The sequence below is a fragment of the Carcharodon carcharias genome, chromosome 23, assembly GCF_017639515.1.
Source record: "Carcharodon carcharias isolate sCarCar2 chromosome 23, sCarCar2.pri, whole genome shotgun sequence".
NCBI lineage: Eukaryota > Metazoa > Chordata > Chondrichthyes > Lamniformes > Lamnidae > Carcharodon > Carcharodon carcharias.
The window spans coordinates 7,395,137-7,422,011 of record NC_054489.1 but is presented as its reverse complement, the minus strand read 5'-3'; the positions used below and the strand labels follow the sequence as shown (position 1 = coordinate 7,422,011).

The window sequence follows — 26,875 nt, the reverse complement described above, 5'->3', positions numbered from 1 at the left end:
CTTGTCCTTCTAGATGGTAGTGGTCGTGGGTTTGGAAGGTGCTGTTTAAGGAGCCTTGGTGAATTCCTGCAGTGCATTGATCTGTCTTAAATATTTAAATTGACCCCAGCGACTACAGTTTTTCCAGATTTCCAATACCTTTTATATGAGGAAGTAATTCCTGATTTCACTCTTAAAAAGCTGTAATTTTAGGATTATGCTTGCTTATTCTGGGGTCATAATAAGATAATACATATAATAATGGGGTTAAATATGATGGCAATATTTGAGTTATATAAAAGTGTTGAAATGCACTGGCCACTCTTTAACATGTGTAAATTTCTGTGTCATATTTAAAGGATTTTAAAGAAAGAAAGCAGAAAATTCTGGAAATACTCAGCAGGTCGGGCAGTATCTGTAGAGAGGGAAACTGAGTTCTGATGGAAGGTCATCATGACCTGAAATGTTAAATCCTTTTCTCTCTCCACAGATGCTGCCTGACCTGCTGTGTATTCCCAGCATTTTCTGGTTTCATTTCAGATTGCAGTATTTTGCTTTTGTACAAAGAAAGACTTCCAATGAACCTGAAAATCTGCCTATAGGACCAATGAGTCTTAAAATGACCTTAGGAAGGCTCAGCAATTAAACTTTGTAATAACAACAATTTTCATTTATATAGCAACACTAATGAAATAAAACTTCCCAAGGTGCTCCACAGGAGTGTTATGAGACAAATTTTGACACCAGACCACATAAGAATAACATTAAGACCGAAAGCTTGGTCAAAAGGGTAGATTTCAAGGAGCGCCTCAATGGATCAGAGAGGGAGGGAGGTAGAGAGGTTTAGGGAGGAAATTTTAGAGTTTAGGGCCCAGGCAGCTGAAGGCATGGCCACCAATGGTGAAGCAGTGGAAATTGTAGATGCGCATGAGTCCAGAATTGGAGAAGTACAGATATCTCGGAGGGATGTAGGGGTTGAGAAGATTACAGAGATGGGGAGGGCCTAGCAATAAGGATGAGAATTTTAAAACTGAGTCATTGCCAGAATGGGAGCCAATGTAGATCAGTGAGCACAGGGATAATGGCTGAATGGGACTTAATGCGAGTTAGGACATGGGCAGTACAGATTTAGATAAGCTCCAGTTTATGTAGGATCTTAAAGGGGCTAACACACTGCTTCACTTCAGCAACAGAATAATACCTTATGCATTACCTACCATAAATCTCCCATTCTTTACAAAACAACATATCTTCTGACCTACTATAGGACATCTGTTGGTGTTCAAAAGATAGCAAGAGCATGTACTATGGTTGGAATCTAGTACAACAGGGTGGCACTGGGTCAATCACTCTTGTTGTACTGCAGTCCTTTGCCACTTGCAGCCAGGGCCCTCTGCACTGCCAAATACCAATTACATTTGAATTTTGACAAAGGGCTGACAGAGCAGCCTAGACATCTTGCTGACAATAGTAATAAAGTAAATTTAGCAAGTTCTCAGGGAAGACATTGGGCTTTACAAACTAGTGCATCATGACAGCTGCTTCAGTACAGTTTCTGGGGTTGGTCTCACACTAATTGCAAAAGCAAATTATAATAGTGAGATAATAAAGCAGCAAAATAAAAGACGAGGCTCCAGAGTTAATGGTGGGGCTTTGTAATTTATTGATCTGAATAATTATTTGGATGTGAGTGTTGTTGACAAGGCCCATGGCCTTGAGAAGGTGGTGGTGAGCCGTCCTCTTGAACCGCTGCAGTCCATGTGGTGTAGGTACACCCACAGTGCTGTTAGGGAGGGAGTTCCAGGATTTTGATTCAGCAATGAAGGGGGAGCAAAGATACATTTCAAAGTCAAAATGCAAACTTGCAGGTGGTGGTGTTTTCATTCTTCTGCTGTCCTTGTTCTACTTGGTAAGTGAGGATGTTGGTTTGGAAGGTGCTGTCAAAGGAGCCTTGGTAAGTCGCTGCAGTGCATCTTGTAGATGCTTCACACTGCTGCCAAAGTGCACAGTGGTGGAGGAAGTGAGTATTTCTGACGATCCCTTCTGGAACCTACTGTGTGAGGATAGGACAGGGCTCAGCTGTAATGCCCCTTATTGTCAAATAGCTTGCTGGCACACACCGCATTGTTGCTGACATGATTCCAGGAGTGTTGTCAATGCCCAATGAACTATACCCTGGGGAAAGTGAAGGCCTTCAACACTGATTTGCCAAAAAGCAGAAACAAAAATTGATACGCCTCAGATAAATAAATACTCTGGTGAGAAGCAGAAAATGATGTGAGAGAGATGTGGTTCTGGAGATTTATGCAGAGCATTCTGAGTCCTCTGCCAAAAGTGTTCATTTGTTTTCTCTGTAATTAGTACGTTATTAGATTCACATTAATTATATAGATCACATTCTGAATGACAATTTTTTTAACATGCAGTCAAATTTGTAAACAAATTCCTGTACTGGTTTCCTAATTAATAGTGTAATTAAAATTCCAATTTTAATTAAAGGCGTCAAGATGTCTGGGTTGCAGTTTTAATAAAGGACAACGTGAGTTGCTCTTGTGAATGGGGTAGAAATTGTGCCAAAAATTGCACGAAATCCTCCAATTTTGCAGTGTTAAATCCGGTGCCAAAACTGCACCTGAAAACTGTCAGACCCTTTATTAGTCCAGGTGATATTTTGAGATTCCTGGAAACTTCCTGAAACATGCATGAGGTGTCTTGCATATGCTAATGATAGAAAGGGTTGCCAACTCTCCAGTATTAACCTGAAGCCTCCAGGAATTAAAGATTAATCTCCTAGATCCAGCTCTGGAAAGGAGAAAAACGATAGGGGCATTAAAATTTGAGTTAGTTTTAACACGAACATTTTTGTTTTCAAAAATATTTAATGTTGGGGGTTGCAGGGGGAAAGACTGCTGGACTGGGTGGAGTGGTTGGAGGCAAGAGGCCATTAGATGAAATTGCCAAGAACATCTCCAGCTAGAGTTGACAGTTGAGGAGCCTAGAGACTGTTCCATGACCCTATAGACCTGATCAATGACTGCACCCAGTTCTTTAGGTTCCACTGCAGTTTGTAAAGGGATCACAGTGCGGGGGGGTGGGGGGGGGGGAAGACAGGGTGCAATTGGAGGTGTGAACCAAGTGATAAGCAATTAGTTTGAAAATTTATGTTGTATTCACCTTATTGTTTGAACTGGGAGGGGGAGTGTTCCCTCCCAAACGTCCGTCACCTTCCCAGGACCTACCTAATGGTAAAGGTCAGCATCACGAACCCCCAGCTTGGGGGAATTCCTGTTAGAGCCCAGAAGACACGGCGAGGCCAAAATGTTGATAGTTGAGGAAGGAGCTGGAGTGAAGATGTCAAAGATAAGAGGCAGTAACTGCTGGTGCAAGAGACTAAACTAATTTGTCTTTGAAGAATCAAAGAGTATACCAGAGAAGAATGCCTGTTGGCTACAACTGGTCTATGTTCACTGGAATAAAATATTCATCATGATCCATTTCACTCTTCATTAGCCTCAGCTCCAAAGTCTTGTCAGTCTTTCTGTTCTAATCCATGTACTTATCCATCACATCTATCTACTGCTCTGCAACATTAACTCCAGGCAATTCAAATCCCTTTGCAGACTTTGATATGTTTACATTGCTCATCACATTAAGAATCCCATGAAAATCAATAATTACTATTTCATGAGCTCATTTCTGTTATTGGTTCAGTTGAAAGTCCCTCTTTTAATCTGTGACATGCAGATTATTTTCCCTTATTCTTTTTCTCCTTAAATGTGTTTAATTATTTTGCAAGCTCTCTTTAAGCTCCTATCCACCCCCCCCCCCCCCCCCCCCCCCCCCCGCCCACACACACACACACACTATTCTGCAGTAACACTCTCTCATTTCTTCATGTTTTGAATAGGACATTTAACATTGCAAGTGCTTGTAAATGATCCCATACCACTATTTTGAAGAAGAGCAAGAGAGTTCACAAAGCAAGCTCCCACGAACAGTAATGAGATAATCTGTTACTTAGTGATGGTGGGTGAAGGATAAATCTTGGTCAGGACAATGTTGTGAGAGTGATTTTGATGTGTAACTTTGTGCTGTGGACTGAACCCTACTCATCGCATCTGCCCCAATTCATTCTATACAATCCATCGAGGCACACTTCCATTCCTATTCTTAGCTGCATCCAAATCTAGGGACGGAATTTTACGCCCCTGCCACAGTTGGGGTGGAGCCAGAAAATGAGGCAAGCCATTCAAAAGTACATTGACTTCAGCGGAACCAGAAGGTCCCACTGGCAAGAGGGGCTGTAAAATTCCACCGTAGATCTCCACAGTGGTGAAACCACCACTGAGTCCCCTGAAGACTCAATCTTTACAATGCTCATCCGACTCTTCAAAATGCTCCTGATGATAAGACTCCCCCTTTAAAAGGGGTGATAATGTTCTTCCTTTAAAGAGAGCCCTAATGGAGTGGCTTCCACTTTGTGATTTTCCAAGAGTTTAATTGTTTGTCTTTAAACATGCACTTGCCTTTTCTGTTTCAGGGGCGTGATTCGAATGGATGTTAATCTGCAGAGTGTGGATATTGACCAGTGTTCAACTGGAGACAGTTGGTTTGCAGATTCCCATCAGTGTGATGTAAACAGCACACAGGTAGGGATGGTTGATAGAAAGCTGGGTTTGAAGCCCTGGTGGACTTTATGGTGGTTTTGTGGCTATGCAGAGGGAGGATTTTTCAAATCACTAAATGAGAATAAAAGTCTGCTCTTTGAAAGCCGTATAATTTCGACTAAAATAATTTTCCTGGTTGTGCTGTTTTAAGGGTGTGTCCTGATGCTTATTTGGTAAATACAGGTTCTCAGTGGAACACAGTTTGTCTGAGCTTGGGTTCAAGTTCCAGCTGATGTCACATTAACAGATTTTAGTCAGAGCAAAATGGACAATCTACAATTGACCTCAATATCTCTGAACCAGGAAAAGTGAAAAGGAAAATCAGACAGGATTCTCGTGCCTGGTCACCTCTGTGGGAAAAATGGAATCTAGAAGTGTGGCTGGGAACCAGCCTATGATTTAATCAAATGATGACATGCATTGTCTAGTTTCACTCAAGTGAGTAAATCTTGGTGAAAGTGATAGATTCTAAGGAGCATCTTAAAAGGAGATAAGTGAGGTAGAGAGGCCAGGTGCTTTAGGGAGGGAACTTCAGATGTTAGGGCCTTGGAAGCTGTAGGTATGGCCGCCTATGGTAGAGTGCTTACAATCAGGAAAATGCAAGAGGCCGGAATTAGGGCAGGAACACAGATGTCGCAAAGGGTTGTCAGGTTGGAGGTGGTTACATAGTCCTCAATTTTAAAATTCTCAATACTATGTTCACATTCATCTATGGCCTTTTCCTGCTTTATCTCTGTAACCTTCTCCAGCCCCAAAACTCTTCGAGAACTCTACATTCCTCCAATTGTGGCCTGTAGAATATCCCTGACTCCCTTCGCCTGGTCATTGATGAGCACACTTTCAGCTATTTAGGTCTGAAGCTTCGGAATTCTCATCGATCTCTCTGCCTCTCTCTCTGACCCTCCTCTTAATCTAACCCTTTGACCAAGCTTTTAGTCAGCTGACAAAATATCTCCTTATGTGGCTTGATATCAAATTTTGTTTGTTTACACTCCCATGAAAGGCTTTGGGATGTTCCACAACATTAAAAGTGCTATATAAATGCAAGCTGTTGTTGCTCTTAGTGAGAAACCTTGTGTCCCTGAGAAACGATACTGATGGGAGGTTTGACACTTCCTGACAGGAAATAAACAGGGTTCCCAGATGGTAAAGGGAATTCAAGCCTGTGAACAAAACAAAACGTGATTTAAAAATTGCTCTGAAGAAATTTTATTTTAAATGTCAAAGGTAATTTTCATAAGAATATTTCTTTTTTCAATAAAGCAGTTTTGACACAAAAGATCACCTCCCCACTCCCTCTGGACTTGCCTTTCCATTTGACTAACGTAATAAATTCTTTCCATAAATAGAAATTATTCACAAACTCAAAATATCCACGCTCCAGCTCTGAGCAAATTAGCATAATTTGCAATTTCAACCTTATCTATTCAACATTACTCATCTCATTATAATAATATTTTATTCAGCATTGCTTCCGGTAGAAAACGAGGCAGGGAACATTCTGGAAAATTTCAGAAACACTGCCTCATGAGTATAGGATCTCAGCAGGTGAAGACTATTTTGTGGATGATGTGACAATGATTTGTGATGTAATTTATGAAGGTTTTACCAATAAACCCCTTGGGCACCTGTCAGTGGGCATCTCATATTCAGATCCATTTTGCTGCAATACTCTTGGCCCTCTTTGCGGGATTCTCTGTGTCAACAGGCCATTCAGCATCAGACATTATACGCCAAGCCCTCGCTCGACACCTAAGCACATGTGCTCCCCACAGGGATGACTGGATAACCTCAGCACCCAGAGCCCTGGCTGAATTTCCTGGGGAACTGGACTAGAAATATAAAAACAGATAGTAATAGATAATTTAAAAAGAGGAGTTAACAAAGTGAGTGTTGATCCTATAGAAAGTGAGCCTGGGAAATTAATAATGGAAAAAAGGAGATGGCAGACAAATTGAACAGGTATTTTGAATCAGTCTTCACTGTCGAGGATACAAGTAATATCTCAGAAATAGCTGTAAATCAGGAATTGGAAGGGATTGAGGAACTCAAGGAAATTACAATCACCAGGAAAGTGGTTCTGAGTAAATTGTTGCAGTTGCAGGCTAACAAATCCCCAGGTCCTGGTGGACTTCATCCTAGGGTCTTAAAAGAAGGGGCTAGTGAGGGAGTTGATGCATTGGCTTTATTTTTCCCTAGATTGAGGAAAGGTTCCATTAGATTGGAAAATAGCAAATGTAACTCCTTTATTCAAAAAGGGAGGGAGACAGAAAGCAGGAAATTACAGGCCTAACGTCTGTCAAAGGGAAAATGTTAGAAGCTATTATTGAAGACATCATAGCAAGGCACTTAGATGAATTCAAGGTAATCAGGCAAAGTCAACATTTTTGTGAAAGAGAAATCATGCTTAACCAATTTATTGGAGTTCTTTGAAGAAGTAACATGTGCTGTGGATAAAGGGGAACCAGTGGATGTACTGTACTCAGATTTCCAGAAGGCATTTGTTAAGGTGCCACGTCAGAGGTTATTATGGAAAATAAAAGCTCATGGTTCTGCAGTTGAAGTAGGAGTGAGTTTAGAGTGCAGTTTTGGGTGTCTCAGGGAGAGATACTAGCCAGGATAAAAGCATCCAGTGAATACTCAGAAATCCACCAGAAGAAAATCATTTGCAATTGAGCCAGCGCAAGCAGGAACCTTCGGTGTTAAGATAGTGGTAAATCATCACTCGGGTTTTGTGTCTGTAAGGGTATCACTGGGACAAAAGGAATGGTGCAAGTTTGAATCATTTTCTTGCATTTATATTGAGATCTTTCCAACCTTTTTGTCTGATGTAATATAGCTCATTTTTTCCCTGTTTAATAAATGTTTTATTCTTTATGTTAGAAGTTCAACAGTAAACTCACGTGAATGTGTTCAGTATTGTTCCTTTGGAACATAATGAACAGCAAAGGATGACCAAAAGATTAATAAGGAGGGAAAAATTAGAGAATGAGAGAAAGGTAGCCAAAATATAAAAATGGATAGTAAGAGTTTCTATAAATATTTATAAAAGAAACAAGTTAACATACTGAGCATTGGTCCTATAGAAAATGAGTCTGGAGAATTGATAATGGAAAAAAAGGGAATGGCAGATGAGTTGAACAGGTTATTTGCATCAGTCTTCATTACAGAGGTCACAAGTAACATCCCAGAAGCAGCTACAAATCAGGAAATGAAAGGGAGGGAGGAAGGAACTCAGGAAAATTACACTCACCTGAAAAGTGGTACTGACTAAATTGTGGAGCTGCAGGCTGACAAGTCCCTGGGTCTTGATGGACTTCAACCTAGGGTCTTAAAAGAAATGGCTAGTGAGATAGTTGATGCATCAGTTTTAATTTTCTGAAACTGCCTAGATTCAGAGAAGGTCTGATTAGATTGGAAGATAGCAAATGTAACTCCATTATTCAAAAAGGGAGGGAGACAGAAAGCGGAAAACTACAGGCCAGTTAGCTTAACACCTGTCGTAGAAAATGTTAGAAGCTATTATTAAAGAAGCTATGGGTGGGTACTTGGGCAAGTTCAAGATAACCAGGCAACATGCTTTTGTGAAAGGGAAATCATGTTTAACCAATTTATTGGGGTTCTTTGAGGAATTAACATATGCTGTAGATAAAGAGGATGTACTATGTACTGTACATAGATTTCCAGAAGACCACATCAAAGGTTATTGCAGAAAATTAAAGCTCGTGGCATAGGGAGTAACATATTGGCATGGATAGAAGATTGGCTAGCTAACAAGAAGCAGAGAGTAAGCATAAATGGGTCATTTTCAAGTTTGCAAGATGTAATGAGTGACGTGCCACAGGGATCAGTGCTTAAGTGTTTACAATTTATATAAATGACTTGGATGAAGGGATGGGTGGGATGGTTGCCAAATTTGCTGATAACACAAAGTTAGGTAGGAAAGTAAGTTGTGAAGAGAACATAGGGAGGCTAATAAAAGATATAGATAGCTTAAGTGAGTGGGCAAAGATTTGGCAAATGGAGTATAATGTGGGAAAATGTGAAACTGTCCATTTTGGCAGGAAGAATAAAAGAGAAGCATATTATCTAAATGGTGAGAGATTGCAGAGCTCTGAGACGCAGAGGGAGCTGGGTATGTTCATGCATGAATCAATTACAAAAGGCCGGTATGCAAGTAGAGCAAGTAATTAGGAAAGCTAATAGAATGTTATCCTTTATTATGAAGGGAATTAAATACGAAAGTAGGGAGGATGTGCTTCAGTTATACAGACCACTAGTGAGACCACATCTGGAGTACTGTGTACTGTACTGGTCACCTTATTTAAGGAAGGATGTAAATGCATTGAAAGCAGTTCAGAGAAGGTTTACCAGACTAATACCTGGAATGGGCAGATTGTCTTTTGAAGAAAGGTCGGACAGGCTGGGCTTGTATCCGCTGGAGTTTAGAAGAGTGAGAGGCAATTTGGTTGAAACATATAAGATCCTGAGGGGTCTTGACAGGTTGGATGTGGAGAGGGTGTTTCCTCTTGTGGGAGAATCTGGAACTAGGGGTCACTGTTTAAAAATAAGAAGTCACCCATTTAAAATGAAAATGAGGCAAAATTTTTTTTCTCAGAGGGTCGTGAACCTTTGGAAATCTCTTCCTGAAAAGGTGGTGGAAGCAGAGACTTTGAATGTCTTTAAAGCAGAGGTGGACAGATTCTTGGTAAGCAAGGGGGTGATAGGTATCGGGAATAGGTGGCATGCAGATTTGAGGTTGCTATCAGATCAGCCATGATCTTATTAAATGGAGGAGCAGGCTCGAAGGGCCAAATGGCCTACTCCTGCTCATTGTTGGTATGTTCTACGGTTTTTTAAAAAAACATAAGAACCTAAGAACTAGGAGCAGGAGTAGGCAAATTCAGCCCCACGAGCCTACCTCGCCATTCAAAAGATCATGGCTGATCTCATTTCAGCCTCAACTCCAATTTCCCACCCTCTCCCCATAACCCTTCAACCTGTTACTAATTAAAAACCTGTCTATCTCCTCCTTAAATTTATTCAGCGTCCTGACATCCACTGCACTCTGAGCTAGTGAATTCCACAGATTCACGACCCTTTGAGAAAAGTAATTCCTCCTTATCTCTGATTTAAATCTACCACCGCTTAGCCTAAAACTATGGCCTCTCGTTCTAGAATGCCCCACAAGGGGAAACATCCGCTCCACGTTTACTTTGTCTATCGCCTTTAGCATCTTATTAACTCAATTAGATCTCCTCTCATCCTTCTAAACTCTAGCGAGTATAGGCCTAAACTGTTCAATCTCTCCTCAAAAGACAAGCCCCACATCTCAGGAATCAATCTAGTGAACCTCCACTGAACCACCTCCAATGCAACTACATCCTTCCTCAAGTAAGGGGACCAAAACTGTGCACAGTACTCCAGGTGCAGTCTCACCAATGCTTTGTACAGTTGCAACAACACTTCCCTATCTTTATACTCTATTCCTTTAGCAATAAATGCCAAAATTCCATTTGCCTTCCTTATTATCTGCTGTACCTGCGTACTAGTTTTCAGCGATTCATGCACAAGGACACCCAGATCCCTCTGCACTGAAGCATTCTGAAGTTTCTCTTCATTTAAATAGTAAGTCACCTTTTATTCTTCCGACCAAAATGAATAACTTCACACTTATCCATGTTAATCTCCATCTACCAAATTTTGGCCCATTCACCTAACCTGTGCATTTCCATTTGTAAATTTCTTATTTCTTCATTGCAACTTACTTTCCCACCTATTTTGGTTAGGACCTATCAACACAAGAAGAAGAAGAGTCATACGGACTCAAAACATTAACTCTGTCTTTCCCTCCACAGCTGCTGTCAGACCTGCTGAGTTTTTCCAGCATTTTTTGTTTTTGTTTCAAATTTCCAGCATCTGCAGTATTTTGCCTTTAGCTTAGCATCCATCAAGCCAGGTTTCACTTTGGAATCTGACTTAACATCAGCTGGGATTGCAACATAGTAAGGGCTTGTCCAGGATCAAAAGTCCTTGAATTTCGGTGGGATCTGTGAATCCTTAAAGAATTGAGTACATGGAGGTACTGAGCATAGGAGCAGGGTTTGCTGTAAAGTGTTTTACATGGCTCAGAACTCAAAATGACTTTGACTGTTGATAAGACCTTTCTGGGAGAAGAAGATATAACACTAGATTATTTGAAATCCTTGACTTAAGACTATACTAAGAGAGTTAGCAGATAAATTGAATGCAGAAATAAAAGCAGGATTTTTTAAGGATGATATGATTAAAGTAATTACCCAGCATTTAGAATTAAAAGGAGAGTAACCTGAAATTGGGGTCTCACAGCTAAAGTCAGCAAAACCTCAGGTGCAGATGAAGCAACTTGAAATAGAAAGAAAGAGAGAAAAGCAGAAGCTTGAATTGGAGAAAAATGAAGAGCAAAAAAAAAAAGGAAATGCAAAAGCTCAAAGAGAGAAAAACTCAAACAACATGACTTGGCTAGAGAAAAGCTTAGAATAAAGGAAGAAAGAAGAGATAGTGGTTCAGAAGATGATTATGGTTCCACTGAGGAGTTTGATTGAACTAAGAATCTTTGATTTGTGCCTAAGTTTACAGGGGATGGAGTGAAAGATATTTTACCTCATTTGAAAAGATAGCTGGGAAGTTGAAGTGGCCAAAAGATGCTTGGACCTTAATGCTACAGAGTGTCCTGTTAGGTACAGCTATGTATGTGTACACTAATCTGTCAGAAGAGCAAACTGCAGACTATGAAGTGGTTAAAAGTGCAATACTCAATGCTAATGAGCTTGTCCCTGAAGCTTATCAATTAAAGTTTAGTGCCATAAGAAAGAAACCTAATCAGACATTTGTAGGCTTTGCCGGAGGGAAAGAAATGCTGTAGGATCAGTGGTCGCAATCACTGAAGTTAGAGAAAAATTTTGAGAAGAATTCCAAAATAATATCCCAGTAACAATTAAGATTTATTTAGATGAGTGTCAAGTAGCAAAGATCCGTGAAGCGGCAGTTTTGACTGGTACCTATGATATCCCACACAGCATGTTACATGTGGGGAAATGGTCATTTCGGAATCAATAGGGAAATTGGAAGAACAGAAAATCTGGTGACGGAAAAGCTACTGGTTCTGGGGAACAGACAGAAGAATGCCAAAACAGTAGAGGAGATAGGCTAGAGCCTACAAATGATGTAAAGAAACAGTACGCTTCCATTGCAAAAAAAACTAGACATTCTAAAGCAAATTGCTGGAAATTGATTTGGGAGACCTATTGCAGTAATAGGGACGCCTAAAGAATCTTTAGGGAAAACTAACTTAGGGAAGGAGACAAGTAACAAAACAGTAGCCAGAGTGCAGGTGCACAGTGGAGATTCAGAATCCTCCAAAGAGGTAGGGACAATTCATCAGATTAGTCAAGTAAATGTGGAAAAACAAATTATGGAAAGGTTTAAAGATTTTGTTTATGGGGAGAGATATTCCCTTATTCTTCTAATCAAGGAGGCAAATCAATAAAGATATTGAGAGACACTGAAGCAAGTCAGACACTGATGCTGGCTGATGATACAATTTGTCTTTCAGAGGGGCTAATGAAGGAAAAAATATTAGTTGGAAGTATCCATGGAGGTTATAAATCAGTCACATTACATAGAGTTGGATTAAAGAGTGACTTAGTAAGTAGAGAGGTTGCAGTTGGAGTATTGCAGCAAATGCCTATAGCAGGAATTGATTTTATCCTGGGGAATGTCCTGGCTGGTTCAAAATTATTAGCCTCACCAAGAGTGTTGGAACAGCCAGCGGAAGTGAAAGAAACTGAGATGCTACAGGAGGAATATCCTGGACTGTTTCCTGACTGTGTTGTGACTAGATCTCAGGCCCATAAACTTAGACAGGAAGAAGAGGAAGCTGTACAAAAGGGAGATAATGTAGAAATTCAGTTACCTGACACTATTTTCAAAAACTTAAACAAAAAGGAGGAATGTAAAGAAAATGAGGGTGACATGTTAAGCCCATCTGCTTTAGTAGAAATGCAACAGGCTGATCCTGAGTGAAAGAGTTGTATCAAACAGCCTACTCAGAGACTGAATCAGAACCAATACCTGAGTGTCATTATTTAAAAGACAAAGTGCTAATGAGGAAATGGAGACCACCTGAAATACCAGCACATGAGGAATGGGCAGTAGTTCATCAGGTGGTAGTTCCATTTGAATATCATAACAAAATTTTACGAGTGGCTCACGAAATTCCAATGGCAAGTCACACAAGTATTAGGAAAATGCAGGTTAAAATATTGAAACATTTTTTTATTGGCCAGAATTGCATAAAGACATTTTTAAATTCTGCCAGATATGTCATACATGTCAGGCAGTGGGGAAACCCCAATCCTGAATTAAACCTGCACCCTTAATTCCGGTACCAGCTTTTGAAGAGCCGTTTAGCAGGGTCTTAATAGACACCTAGGCCTGAACTTTTCCCGGTGGGAGTGGGGTCGGGGGTGGTCGCACAGCCAAACGCCGCCTGCGATCGGCTCCGCACTGCCATTTTACACGGACGAGCCAATTTAGGCCCACCCAGCGTAATACGCGAGCAGTAGTGCTGGGCACTACCTGTGGTGGGGGAGGAGGGAGAGTCAGGTCCAGCATGCGCACGAAAGAGGGCTTCAGTCTCCCTGAGGTACAAAGCTGCCTTAGGGAGATTGAAGCGCTTTTAAAAAAAAAAATAGATGCAATAAAAATTAAATGAAGCACATCTCCTCATGTGACTGTGCCACATGAGATGGGACGTGTTTTTATTTTTCAGAAAAAGTTTTTATTTAATTTGTAAAAGCTTAAGGAAGCCTCATCCTGCTCATGGATGAGATTTCCTAAAAAAACGTAAAGGCTGGACGGGCAGCGTAAACTTGAAATTAATTACTTTGTTAATGGCCTTAATAGGCTTTGCAATTATCGGTGGGCGCGCAGCCGACTCTGGCGCTTACCTGGCGAACGAAATATCACGAGACAGCGCGATGACATCGGGATGCACACCTGGCAGCATTGCGCATCATTTTATGTTCTGGTGTGTTAGCCCGCTCCCTGCATACCAGATGTAAAATTCTGGCCCTAAAGACCTAAAACCTGGGAACCAATACCTTTTAACAATCATGGACGTTTCAACCAGATTTCCTGAGGCAATGCCTATGGGGAAATTATGGCAAAAGTGGTAGTGGAAAAGTTAGTTCAATTTTTTTACAGGATATAGATTACCTAAGGAAATACAATCAGATCAGGCCTCAAATTTTATGTCACAAATATTCAAAGAAATAGTGAATAGTATTGAAATAAAATAACTTAAGTCTTCAGCTTATCATCCACAATAGCAAGGAGCATTAGAAAGATAGCATCAAACTTTAAAGACCATGATTAAAGCTTATTGTCAGGAATGTCCTAATGATGTCCTAAAGAAATTCCATTTTTTACTGTTTGTCATTAGGGATCTCCCTACTGATTCAACAGGATTCAGTCCTTTTGAACTGATATATGGGGATGAATTTAGAGGATCCCCCTAAATTAATTACAGTAAGGCCAGGATTTCCTGGTCGGCCCGATCATATAAAATGGCGGCGCACCCCCAACCGGGGGTGCCAAGCAGAGTTGCATCTCCATGCGCCGGCTCCTAAACATTGCCTCCCTCGACAGGGGGAAAATTCTGCCCTAAGATTTTTAAACCAAAGCTCAGAGACTACGCTTTTGATCTATATGTCAAATTTCCAGGAAAGAGTAACCAAACCATTTCAGTTGGCCAAAAATAAGTTGAAAATTGCTCAACAAACAAAGAAAACTAGAGCAGATTAAAATGCCAAAGCTCGAAATTTTGATGCCGGAGACCAAGATGTGAGTATTGTTACCTGTCTCTAGTGAACCGTTAAAAACGAGGTTCATTGGACCTCATCCAATCTAAAAGAAGCTCAATGATGGAAATGATATAGTGAGTACCCTAGAAAGGAGGAAAGGTCAACGAGCGTGTCACCTTAATATGTTAAAGCAACATTATGACAGAGAAGATGGTGAGGATGGGAGTGTATCCACAGTGGTTAAAGATGTAGGGAGTGAAATAAAAATATCAGAACACTCTATGAATGAATCAGTAGTCAAAAATTCTAAAGTCGATCCTCCAGCAATCAGATTGGGTAATATAGAGGTGCTTAAAAATTTAGTTGTAATATTAAGCTATTTTCCAGAAAACTGTTGAAGCGATTTACGAAAGCTATTACAAACTGATGAATCGATTTGTGTTAATAGGCCAGGGAAACATCTTTGGCTAGACAAGATGTAGGGGATGCATTACCCATAAAGCAACATCCTTATTGTCTAAATCCAGAGAAGTTAGTCCAAGTGAGGGAAGAGAGCAAGTTCATGATGGAAAATTACATTATTGAACCAAGTCACAGTAGCTTAAGCTCACCTATTGTAATGGTACTGGAACCAGATGGGTTGCAGTGATTATGTACAGATGTCACAAAGTTAATGCGGTAACAAAGGCGGATTCATATCCAATTCCACGATTAGAAGACTGTATTGGGAAGATTGGACAGGCAACGTTCGTTATAAAAATTGAAGGGATATTGACAAGTTCCATTAACTGATATAGCCAAAGAAATATCAACTTTTGTAATCCCGGATGGACTGTATCACTGTAAAGTCATGCCTTTCAGAATGAAAAATGCACAAGTAATTTGAAAAGATTAACCATAAGACGTAGGAGCAGAAGTAGGCCATTCGGCCCATCGAGTCTGCTCTGCCAATCAATGAGATCATGGCTGATCTGATAATCCTCAACTCCACTTACCTGCCTTTTCCCCATAACCCTTGATTCCCTTACTGATTAAAAATCTGTCTATCTCAGCCTTGAATATACTTAACGACCCAGCCTCTATAGCCCTCTGTGGTAAAGGATCCCACAGATTGACTACACTCTGAGAGAAGAAATTCCTCCTCATCTCTGTTTTAAATAAGTAAGAGCACTCCCTTACACTGAGATTATGCCCTCTGGTCCTAGACTCTCCCATAAGGGGAAACAGCCTCTCAACCAACAAGGTCACTGTGTTCAACCAAACCTGGGAGGAATATTTATAACACTTGAACAAATTGTTTGATTGGTTACAAAGATCTAATTTGGTCATAAACTTGGCAAAAAATGAATTTGCCAAAGCAAAAGTAACTTATTTGGGCCACACTGTGGGACAAGGCCAAGTAGGATCTAGATAAGCAAAGATAAGGGCTATCTTGGATTTTCTCATGCCTAAGACAAAACGAGAGATTTTGCGGTATATAGGCATGAATGGATTCTATTGGATAAAAACAAAAATAAAAACAAAACAACTGCGGATGCTGGAAATCCAAAACAAAAACAGAATTACCTGGAAAAACTCAGCAGGTCTGGCAGCATCGGCGGAGAAGAAAAGAGTTGACGTTTCGAGTCCTCACGATTCTATTGGATGTATGTTCCAAATCTCAGCACTGTAATGGCTCACCTGACAAGCTTGTGAAAGAAATGCAAGAACCTTGAATGGACAAAGGAGTGTCAAAGTGCCTTTGATAGCTTGAAAGTTGTATTGTATGTACCACACCGGCTTTAGCAGCGCCGAATTATGCTAAGCCATGTAAACTGGCTGTTGACGCCCGCGACCTAGGTATTGGTGCAGTTTCATTACAAGAGGATGAGATGGGGATCGAACGGCCAAGTCAGTTACTTTTCTCAGAAGCTAAATTCTCACCAGCAGAAACACTCAACTGTGGAAAAAGAGACTTTGAGTTTGGTGTTGGCTCTATGACATTTTGAAATCTACATATCTAACAACTCTGCAGAGACTGTTATTTATATGGACCATAATCCTCTAACCTTTTTTTAGGAAAGTTTCATACCAAGAATATGAGGCTATTTTGTTGGAGTGTAAACGATTTAGGACGTCCGAAGAGAATGAAAGATACTACGTCAATTCAAGTCTTTCGTTGCACCTTCTACTTAGAAAATATCCCAAGGTCCTTTAAAGAGAGGAGAAAAAAATACAAATGAAAGCATTGTAGGAGAAATGATTAGAAGAGATGATTAGATATTACTCTGCTCTTTTCTACCCAGCAGGTAGAGGGTGCATAAGAGCACTCTGAGAGTTTCTATTGTTTCTCTGTGCTGAACGGAAGCTCGTGGCCCCCAATTATTAATCCTCTTCCAACAATGAGTGTGAGATCAGGAACGTATTTGGAGAGATTTTCTGTTATAAAAGGATGTATCCCATCCCCCAATACACGAACACCAACTTTAACGGGCAGAAAATCACATGAGCTATTTCCCAACATACAGCTTTAGCTAGGGTTGCCAATTCTGCTTGGATGCATTCCTGGATGTTGCATCACATTAATTCCTATTTCAAGCAGCCTCATCTCCAAAGTCCAACCATTGGTCCATCTTGCAGCCACACATTGCCTTCCCATAGCCAATTGGAAAGGGGACAGGCACTTTGTCACCCAATTGGATTAATTTTGACTTTACCCAATTTACAGTATTTTTATACTTCAGAAATTAAAATAGTTGAAGAAAATGAAAAAAGGAAGTCATTTTTGTTTAATGTTTCAATAACTTTTCTCCTGGGAGTTGCTCCAAGCCACATCCTGGAGATGAATCTCTAATTCCTGAAGACACTAGGACAATCCTGTAAGGTTGGCAACTCCTTGGTTGCGATAGAACCTGTCACTGCAAGAAATGGCGATCAGGGTGGGAAGGAGTTAATTGGATGACCCATCCCCCACCACCTCCCACCCCAACAACTCTGGGCTCAGAAAGCGGTAGAAAAAAAATCAGCCGGGATTCCTATTCCTGCGCCCCATCCACTCTCTCCTCCTCGAAGGAATGTGTATGTAGCCACTGCAGAGGAGGGGAAGAGGGGGGGGTGGGGGGAGACAGGATGGGATTTTCAGTCAACTCACCGTCGTAGAGTGACTCATGGAGCTGAATCTTTGGCTCAGCGAATGGGGGTGTGGCCCTCTTGCCGAGGCATAAAATGATGCGTGGTGATGTCAGGCGTGCATTCTGACATCACTGCGCATGATTCAGGTTTTCAGTTCAGCAGGCGCGCACCCGAGTTGGCTGCATGTCCACCGACATGTCAAAGGCCTATTAAAGGCCAGTTAACTATTAATTAAAACAATAAACCGAGCTGCCCTCGTTCAACCTTAAGGTTGGCGGGGAGCAGGCAAGGAGCCTAGGTGGTCTTCGCATTTTTCATGAAACCTCATCCACAGGAGGGATGAAGTTTCATGAAGGTTTTTAAAGGTTTGAAAACATTTTTAATAAAATTCATAGACAGGTCCCAGCTCATGTGACAGTTTCACATGAGGGGACCTGCCCTAAATTTTTTTTTTCCTTTATTAAAATTTTTTAAACTTAAACTCTGTGCCTCAGGGAGATTTCACGTGCATGCTGGGCGGACCTTAATTGGCTGGCAGATGTAAAATGGTGGCATCCAGCCAATCGCGAGCAGCGATCAGCTATGCGCACACCTGCACCCGCTCCCCCACCCCCCACCCAACTCCCCCCACCCCCGACGGGGAGAAAATTCTCCCCATGATGTCCAGCCATTTGGGATGGTAATTGCAAACCAGCAAGGGTCAACACCTTCAGAAAAACCAGGAGGAAAACTTGGTGGGGATCAAATATAATAGAAGGGATGGTTTAAATTCTTCAAAATAAAGTTGAAATAGTTGTAATTGAAGAAACATAAATTGTCAGCCACAGTTTCAAGATGGGCAATATAAGTAGGAAGGGAATGTGAGCAATCTCACGAATACCGAGGACTTCATTAATAGTAACAAGATGAACATGGCAACATGACACATCGGCAGATCCTCAGGGAAACAGGAAACGAATTAAGATGAGTCAGACAGTTGCATCACTGGTTTTTATAGTGTAATCTCCCCTGATTGGGTACAGTGCAGCTAAGATCATCTTCATAGACACAATGAAGAGGCGGATTCCATATGTTACCAAAATAAGAAAATAATATGAAGTCTGGGGCAGCTTTTCAGTTCCCCAGTTCACAGAGCCTGTGCCCTTGATGCTTGAGGCTCATCAGCTTTTGAAAGTGAGAGTTTTCCAAACAGACTCTAATAGCCATCTTGCCGTCTGATTCATGTTTCAAATGTTGAGGCTCAAACTCCAACCCTTGAACACAGCAAAACTTAGATATAACAAAACTTAGATACAGTGAAACTCAAATAGAGTAATCCTCAGAGTGAATCTCAAATAGCAGTGAAACTCAAAACACAGGGAAACTCAAAAAACAGTGACACTCAAAAACAGCAAAAGTCAAATACAGCGAAACTCAAAAAACAATGAAACTCAAATACAATGAAACTCAAAAACAATGAAACTCAAAAACAACGAAACTCAAAAACAACGAAACTCAAAACAGTGAAACTCAAAACAGTGAAACTCAAAAACAGTGCAACTCAAAAAACAATGAAACTCAAATACAATGAAACTCAACAACAATGAAACTCAAAAACAATGAAACTCAAAAACAGGGAAACTCAAAAAACAGTGACACTCAAAAACAGCAAAAGTCAAATACAGTGAAACTCAAAAAACAATGAAACTCAAATACAATGAAACTCAAAAACAATGAAACTCAAAAAACAGTGAAACTCAAAAACAGTGAAACACAAAAAACAGTGAAACTCAAATACAGCGAAACTCAAAAACAGTGAAACTCAAAAAACAATGAAACTCAAATACAATGAAACTCAAATACAATGAAACTCAAAAACAATGAAACTCAAAAAACAGTGAAACTCAAAAACAGTGAAACTCAAATACAATGAAAGTTTAATGCAGTGCAACTCAAAAAACGATGAAACTCACAGTGAAACTCATAAAACAGCGAAACCGAAATACAATGAAACTCAAAAATAACGAAACTCAAAAAACAGTGAAACTCAAATACAATGAAACTCAAAAACAACGAAACTCAAAAACAATGAAACTCAAAAAACAGTGAAACTCAAAAACAGCGAAATTCAAATACCATGAAACTCAAATACAGTGAAACTCAAAAAACAATGAAACTCAAATACAGTGAAACTCAAAAAACAGTAAAACTCAAAAAGTAGTGAAACTCAAATACAATGGAACTCAAAAACAATGATACTCAAATAACAGTGAAACTCAAAAACAGCAAAACTCAAATACAATGAAAGTCAAATACAGTGAAACTCAAAAAAAAATAAAATTCAAATACAATGAAACTCAAAAACAGTGAAACTCAAAAAACGATGAAACTCAAAAAACAGTAAAGCTCAAAAAACAATGAAACTCAAAACAGTGAAACTCACAAAACAGCCCACCAGCCATCTAAAACATTCTGCCCATAATGAATCTTCCTTTACAACAAAAATAATTCCAAGCTCCAATGTACACCCTATACAAAAACTGCTAAATGGTGGAATATTCCCCATTTCTAGTGAATATATGCGCACTAAGTTCAAAAGGATCAGTAGAATTGTACATTAATGAAACAAATGCTTTCAGTTATTTTTGACTCTTCATTAATTTTAGCATAAAGTATAAAGCAGATTTCCCAGCTCATTTTCACACAATTATTTTTGCTAGAATTGGACAACAAAGGGAATCACTGAGACTTTGGACAATGCCACATAAAACTAATCATTTCAATTCAGCAAGAGGGAGAGGAGAATCCTGCAATTGGAATGCCTTTGAAAAGGATGGAATAAATTCCACGTCAGTCTCACAGAATTCAGAAATACTTAGAATGCACTATCATTGTTTTTAAATGGGAGAGATTCGGAGTAAATATTTTAACCTGCCGCTTTGCCAGCAGCAATGGTTTAGTGTAATAAAGCCTTACTGTATTAGTGAATATTTAATTTAGAAATAATCTCTTAACAATTACTTCTGGCAATGTCTCAAATAATTGCCCGCTTAATTCCACGCTACAGAAGTTGGGACTCTGCACGATTAAGTTTGTAAACAGGAGATTGTTATAAGTTATTTAAAGCCTTAATATTGTTCTATTTTCCTTTCAACAACAATGTGTACAAAGATAGGACCTTTAGCATTACGCTCTAATCTTGGATTACAAGGAACACAAAACCAAACTGAAGTTAAGAGCTTTACAAGAAGTAGGAAGATTATGAGGGTTATTTCATATTCCATTTAAGAGGAAGAAGAGAGGAATTGACCAATTTTTTAAAAAAAGTTGACAATTATCCATTTCAGTACAGAGACAGCACTTTGAAATCAAAAATAAATACAACTTACTGGCCAATTTAGTCTCTTGCGCATCTCCAACTTCCTTTGCTCCACCATTGGCAGCTGCCTTTCACCAAGTCTTTGGAATTCTCCCCCTTAAACTAATTTGACTGCTCTACCTCACTCTCCCTCACTAAAATACTTCTTAAAACATACCTCTTTGACCAAGCTCGCGGCCAGCTGTGCTATTGTCTCCTTCTTCAGCTCATTGTCAATATCTTTCATTTGATAATCCTCCTGGAAGCATCTTGAGACGTTTTACTATGTTAAAGGTGCCACAACAAGTTATAGTTGTTTGTTGTAGGGAGTAAATAATATACATATTCAGTGTGAAACCAAAATCACTCTCGCTTGCAGCTAGTTGAGAAAGGAGCATTCAGTCCCCAAACAAACATTGTGAAGTGATTAATACAAAAGAAAATACTGCAGATGCTGGAAATCTGAAATGAAAACAGAAAGTGCTGGAAAGCCTCAGAGATTTGGCAGCATCTGTGGAGAGAGAAACAGTCTTAACATTTCAGACCAATGACCTTTCACCTGAAGTAATGGCCAGAATTTTCCAGCCCCTCACGCCAGCGGGATCTTCCAGTCCCGCCGATGTGAATGGAGATTTCAGTGGTTCACCGGCCCCTCTGTGGGGAAACCCGCAGTGGGAGGGTCTGGAAATTTCTGTCCAATATGTTTAGTGTTCGATTTTGAGACAGTAAAGAATCCAATTTAGTGTAAATGAACAGGCATTATTACTTATCAATTTCTGCATGCAACTGAGAGTGAGATTCACAGAAGTTAGGGAAAACCCAAGATGGATAACAATGAGATAATGACCAGATAATTTATTTTTAAGCGATGTTGGTTGAGGGATAAAATATTGGTCAGGACAGATAGAACCTGCAGGGAGACAACTACCAATACAATGTGACTGTAACCAGCAACAATTGATGAAGAGGGGCAATCTTTCAAAATAGAATGTTTGTGAAATCACAAATTGAGGTGAAGGGCAGGGATCATCCAACCCTTCAACCAGATTCTATCATTACAAGGGCATCATTTGGCCAATTGATTTATGGTGATTGAATAAGCTAAATTTACAAGGGATTTTTTTAATACTATTCCGGGAGATCATATTCCATAATCCTTATCTAAGGGAGGATATAGTTGCCATAGAGGGAGTGCAACAGAGGTTCACCAGATTAACCCTGGGATGGTGGGATTGTTTTATGAGGGGAGATTGGGGAGACTGGGTCTGTATTCCCTAGAGCTTTGAAGAATGAGGGGTGATCTCATTGAAACTTACCAAATTAATACTGGGCGTGACAGGGTGGATGTAGATAAGATGTTGAGTCTAAAACCAGGGGACACTATCTCAGGTTAAGGGATAGGCCATTTAAGACTTTAATGAGAAGGAATTTCTTCACTTAGAGGGTGGTGAATTTTTGGAATTCTCAAGCCTAGCGGGGTGTGGAAGCTCAATCATTGAGCATGTTCAAGACAGAAATCAATAGATTTCTGAAGGCTAATGATATCAAGGAGTTGGGGATAGCATGGGAAAGAGGTGTTGAGATAGATAATCAGCCACAATCTAATTGAATGGCTGAGCAGGCTTGATGGGCTGAATGGCCTACTCCTGCTCCTACATTCCTATAATTTTTCGGTAAAATCCCAAATGGCCTTCTGCACCTTTGGTTCTCGTGATTAGTCTTCACGTGTTAGCATAGAGAGTGATAACTATTGGTTATCTAACCATGAGTCATGTCACAGGTGAGCCCAATGCTACCCTCACCTTATCTCTGTAACCTGCTCTTCATGGGGCAGTCACTGAATAGTAATCAGGGGAGGATTTTCTGAATGTTGGGCGGGCCAGTCAGGAGTGGGCGCAGGTGGACACGGAGTCGATCGCCGCCCTCAATCAGCTGCGCGGCGCCATTTTACACGGGTGGACCCAGCGTGACACACAACCGGCAGCGCTCAGCAGGCGGGGGGGAGGAGGGGGAGGTGCGGCCTGTGCTTTTTTGCGCATGCTCACGAAAGAGCACAGGAATCTCCCTGAGGCACGGAGCTGCCTCAGGGAGATTAAGTTCATATTGAAATTTTTCACTAAAGATAAAAATTATTTACACATGTCCCCTCATGTGGCAGTGTCACATGAGCTAGGACATGTTTGTCAGTTTATCGGAATTTATTTATTGATGCTATATTAAACCTTCAGGAAACCTCCTCCCCCCCCGCCCCCCCAATGGATGAGGTGTCCTGAAAAATGTGAAGGCCACTTGGGCTCTTTGCCTGCCCACCAACCTTAAGGCTGGATGGGCAGCGCTGTTAATTATCCAAATTAGCTCTCTAATGGCTGAACAAAAGGTCTAAATGATGCGCAGTGACTTTGGGACACGCCCAATGTCACCGTGCGTCATTTTACACGTTGGCGTGCTAGGCCCGCCCCCACATACTGACGTAAAATTCTGGCCCAGGAATCTTTGGTAATATTCCCTCTTCAGGATGCTGAAACTAATTGTAGCTGCTTCACTCCATCCGTGGTTGAGGAGACAGTATAGAGTGGGGACTGACCCAAGGAAGGTTTGAAGAATCAAATCAATTACAACTTTTCAAAGTTCTTTATATTCGACATTCGATGACAACTGGTTGATCTGAAACCAAAACTGCTTTGCCCATTCTTTGTCCTGTTAGGAACAATGTACAGATTTAAATTTAATTTATATTTTGTATTTGGGTGTTAAGAATGGTGAAACTTGGTTTCAGTTTCATTTGGAGGTTTTGTGAGCTGTGTGCCAGGAAGTCAGGGGCCTTGTTTGTTTACATGCATTTTTATGAGGTTTTACACCTCTTGAAGTGAAGAGATGGGTTACTAAGGGGTTAGCAGTTTAGTGAAGTCTGGAAAAAAAACATAAAGTAGAAAAAGCTGCTGTTGCATAGCAACACGAGTCCAGAAATACACGGAGAGGCAGGGAAACACAGAAGGATGATCAGTTAGCGAGTGTATACCAGACAATGCAGGCAGAAGATCTAATCTCTCTAATAAGAAATCCTGCAAGCCTTAGGGAACTCATGTATTTGCTCTGAAGTTGAGGTAATAGTGAGTTTAGATTGTGGTTTTTGGGTGTCATAGGGAGAGATACCAGCTGAAGAAAAGCATCAAATGAATGCTTAAAAGTCCGCCAGAAGAAAACTGTTTGAAACTGAGCTAACCCAAGCAAGAAACATTGGTGTTGAGACAGTGTTAATTCTTCACTGGGATTTTGTGTCTGTAAGGGTTGTTGGGATAAAAGGAATAGTGTGAGTTTGAATCATTTTCCGGTATTGAAATCTTTCCAACCTTTTTGTCTAGTGTAATTTAGTTTATTTTTTTCTTATTTAATGAACATTTTGTTCTTTGTGTTAAAGGTATACTGGCAGACTCTTGTGAATGTGTTCAGTAACTGATCTCCACAGTTTCTAAATTAGGGTCTACCAATGTAAAGTTTCTCTCTGGGATCTGACTTATCCAGTATTAACATCAGCTGGGATCATAATAGTACTTAACTGGATCATTCTTATTCCCTAATTATTACATTGAATTTTACAGCACAGAAACAGGCCCAATTAAATCAAGTCTGTAAGTAAAGAGAAAAAATTTGCAACATTTAAGTGTTGACTGTTGGAGATTAAACTGCAATATTAGGAAGTTGCATTGAGCTCAAAGTTGGGAAATAGTGTCTGCTGTGGTTCAGTTGGTAGAGTATTTTCCCTAAATATATAAGGTTATGGGTTCAAACCCCACTCCAGACATTTGAGTATATAATCCAGGCTAATACTTAGGTATACTGCAGCACTGAGAGTGTGCTACATTGTTGGAGGTGCTGTTTTTTAGTGAGATATTAAACTGAGGCTCCATTTGCCCAATTTAGGTGGATGCAAAAGATCTCACAGCACTATTTGAAGAAGATCAGGGGAGTTCACCCTAGCCTAGTGGGTATTATTCCTCACCAAACCAGATTATCAGATCATTATCACATTGGTGCCCATTGGAGCTTTCTGCGTATAGACCGACTGCCACTTTTCTGATATTACAGCAGTGATTGCACTTCAAAAGTACTCCAGTGGCTGGAAAGCATTTTGGGACATCCTGGCATTGTGAAAGGTGCTATGGAAATGCAAGTTCTTTCTTTTTTAAGTCTGCCAACATGACTACAAATTTCATGGATTCCAAACATTCTGCTGAACACAACACAGGAAGGCTGAAAGAAAAACAGAAAATCCTGGAAAAACTCAGCAGGTTTGGCAGCATCTGTGGAGAGAGAAACAGTTAACGTATCGAGTCTGTATGACCCTTCTTCAGCGCTAAAGAGAAGTAGAAATGTGATGAAATTTATACTGTTTAAGGGGGGGGTTGGTGGAGCAGGTGAAGCTGGATAGAAAGTCAGAGATAGGTGGGGGCACAGGAACGATTGACAAAGATGTCATGAACAAAAGAACAAAAGGGTGTTAATGGTTGTGGTGCTGACTAAAAAGGTGCTGAAAGTGTGAATAGCAGAACAACACCATTAACACTCCCTTTATCCTTTTGTTCATGAGATCTCCGTCAATCTCTCCTTTACCCTACCTATCGCTGGCCTCTGTCCAGCTTCACCTGTTCCACCTCCCCTTAAACACATCCCCCTCATCACATTTCCACTTCACTTTAGGTCTGAAGAAGGGTCACATGGACTCAAAACATCAGCTCTGTTTCTCTCTCCACAGATGCTGTTAGACCTGTGGACTTTTTCCAGCATTTTCTGTTTTTGTTTCAGGTTTCCAGCATCCGCAGCATTTTGCTTTTATACAAAAGGGTGAAAGTTGGATAGCAGCTTCCCAGTGGATATCTATCTTGCCTGATGTGATACAAACCATACTGACAAGAATGCCTCTGGCTTTGATTCCCAGTCAGTGCTGAGGTCTCAGCAGAACTAGAATTTGCATTGGTGCTGCTGGGAGAAGCTGCAGTCAAGTGTACTCTCCCTGAGGGCTATACAGTGATTACAGCTTGTTTGTTTCATGTGAATAAGATTGTACTCAAATCTGATAGCCTTCATGGTCTAATAAGCTCACTCGCCAAGCTCACACCAAGGGTACTCGGGCTTCTGCTCAGACCCAGTGAAAGTCTCAATGTGAGGAGGAGAGAAAAATGAAATGAGCTGGAGCCTTATTAAAGATCACTTCACTGGAGCCATCAAATATTGAAGTGCAGAACCTGAAAGGGCAGTGGAAGAAGATTCAATAGTATTGGATAAATACCTGAGGAGGAAAATTTTGCGGGCATTTGCGAAGAGCAGACGGAGTAGGATTAATTGCTCTTTCAAAGAGCTGGTGCAGACACAGTGGGCTGAGTGGCCTCCTTCTGTGCTGTATCCTTCTATTGCTTCTGTTTGCTGTACTGACGTAATAAATACCTGAATATAAAATATAACAATCATTAATTTCTCTCAATTGCTCCCTAATTATGAATTATGGCATCAGAACCTTACTTTCAATTAAAATTTTCATGAGTGTGGTGAGGCAGGTTAATATGAACACCATTAAAAATGAATTAGTGCAAATGGTGATGTTTACAAAATTACACATGATAAAAAGGAACAGTTCCTTTATTGCTGAAGATTTAACAATGGGATTAGTGTTACTGTTTTATTGTTTTATTCCTATCTCCTGTCGGTGAGTCATTCCACAAACTCTGGCTGCATTTCATTCAAAGCTTTGTTTTGAAATATATGACACTATCGTTAAGACTGCCTTATCCTATATCCAACTCCACCCCTGCCTCATCTCATCTGCTGCTGGATCCGTCATCTACATCTTTGTTACTCCTAAACTAAACTATTCCAATGCCCTCCTGGCTCACCTCCCATATTCTAACCTCTGTAAACTTGAGATCATCCAAAATTCTGCT

The 26,875-nt window shown here is 40.4% G+C and overlaps 1 protein-coding gene across 1 annotated transcript in view; it reads left to right on the top strand.

Annotated features, from left to right (window-relative positions):
* Nucleotides 1–26,875, top strand: part of gpr179 (G protein-coupled receptor 179) — a 106,279-nt gene that overhangs the window by 12,713 nt on the left and 66,691 nt on the right. Inside the window, exon 2 of the mRNA XM_041173788.1 lies at nt 4,520–4,628. Coding sequence (XP_041029722.1) covers nt 4,520–4,628 — 109 coding nt within the window. The remainder of the gene's footprint in view (nt 1–4,519; nt 4,629–26,875) is intronic.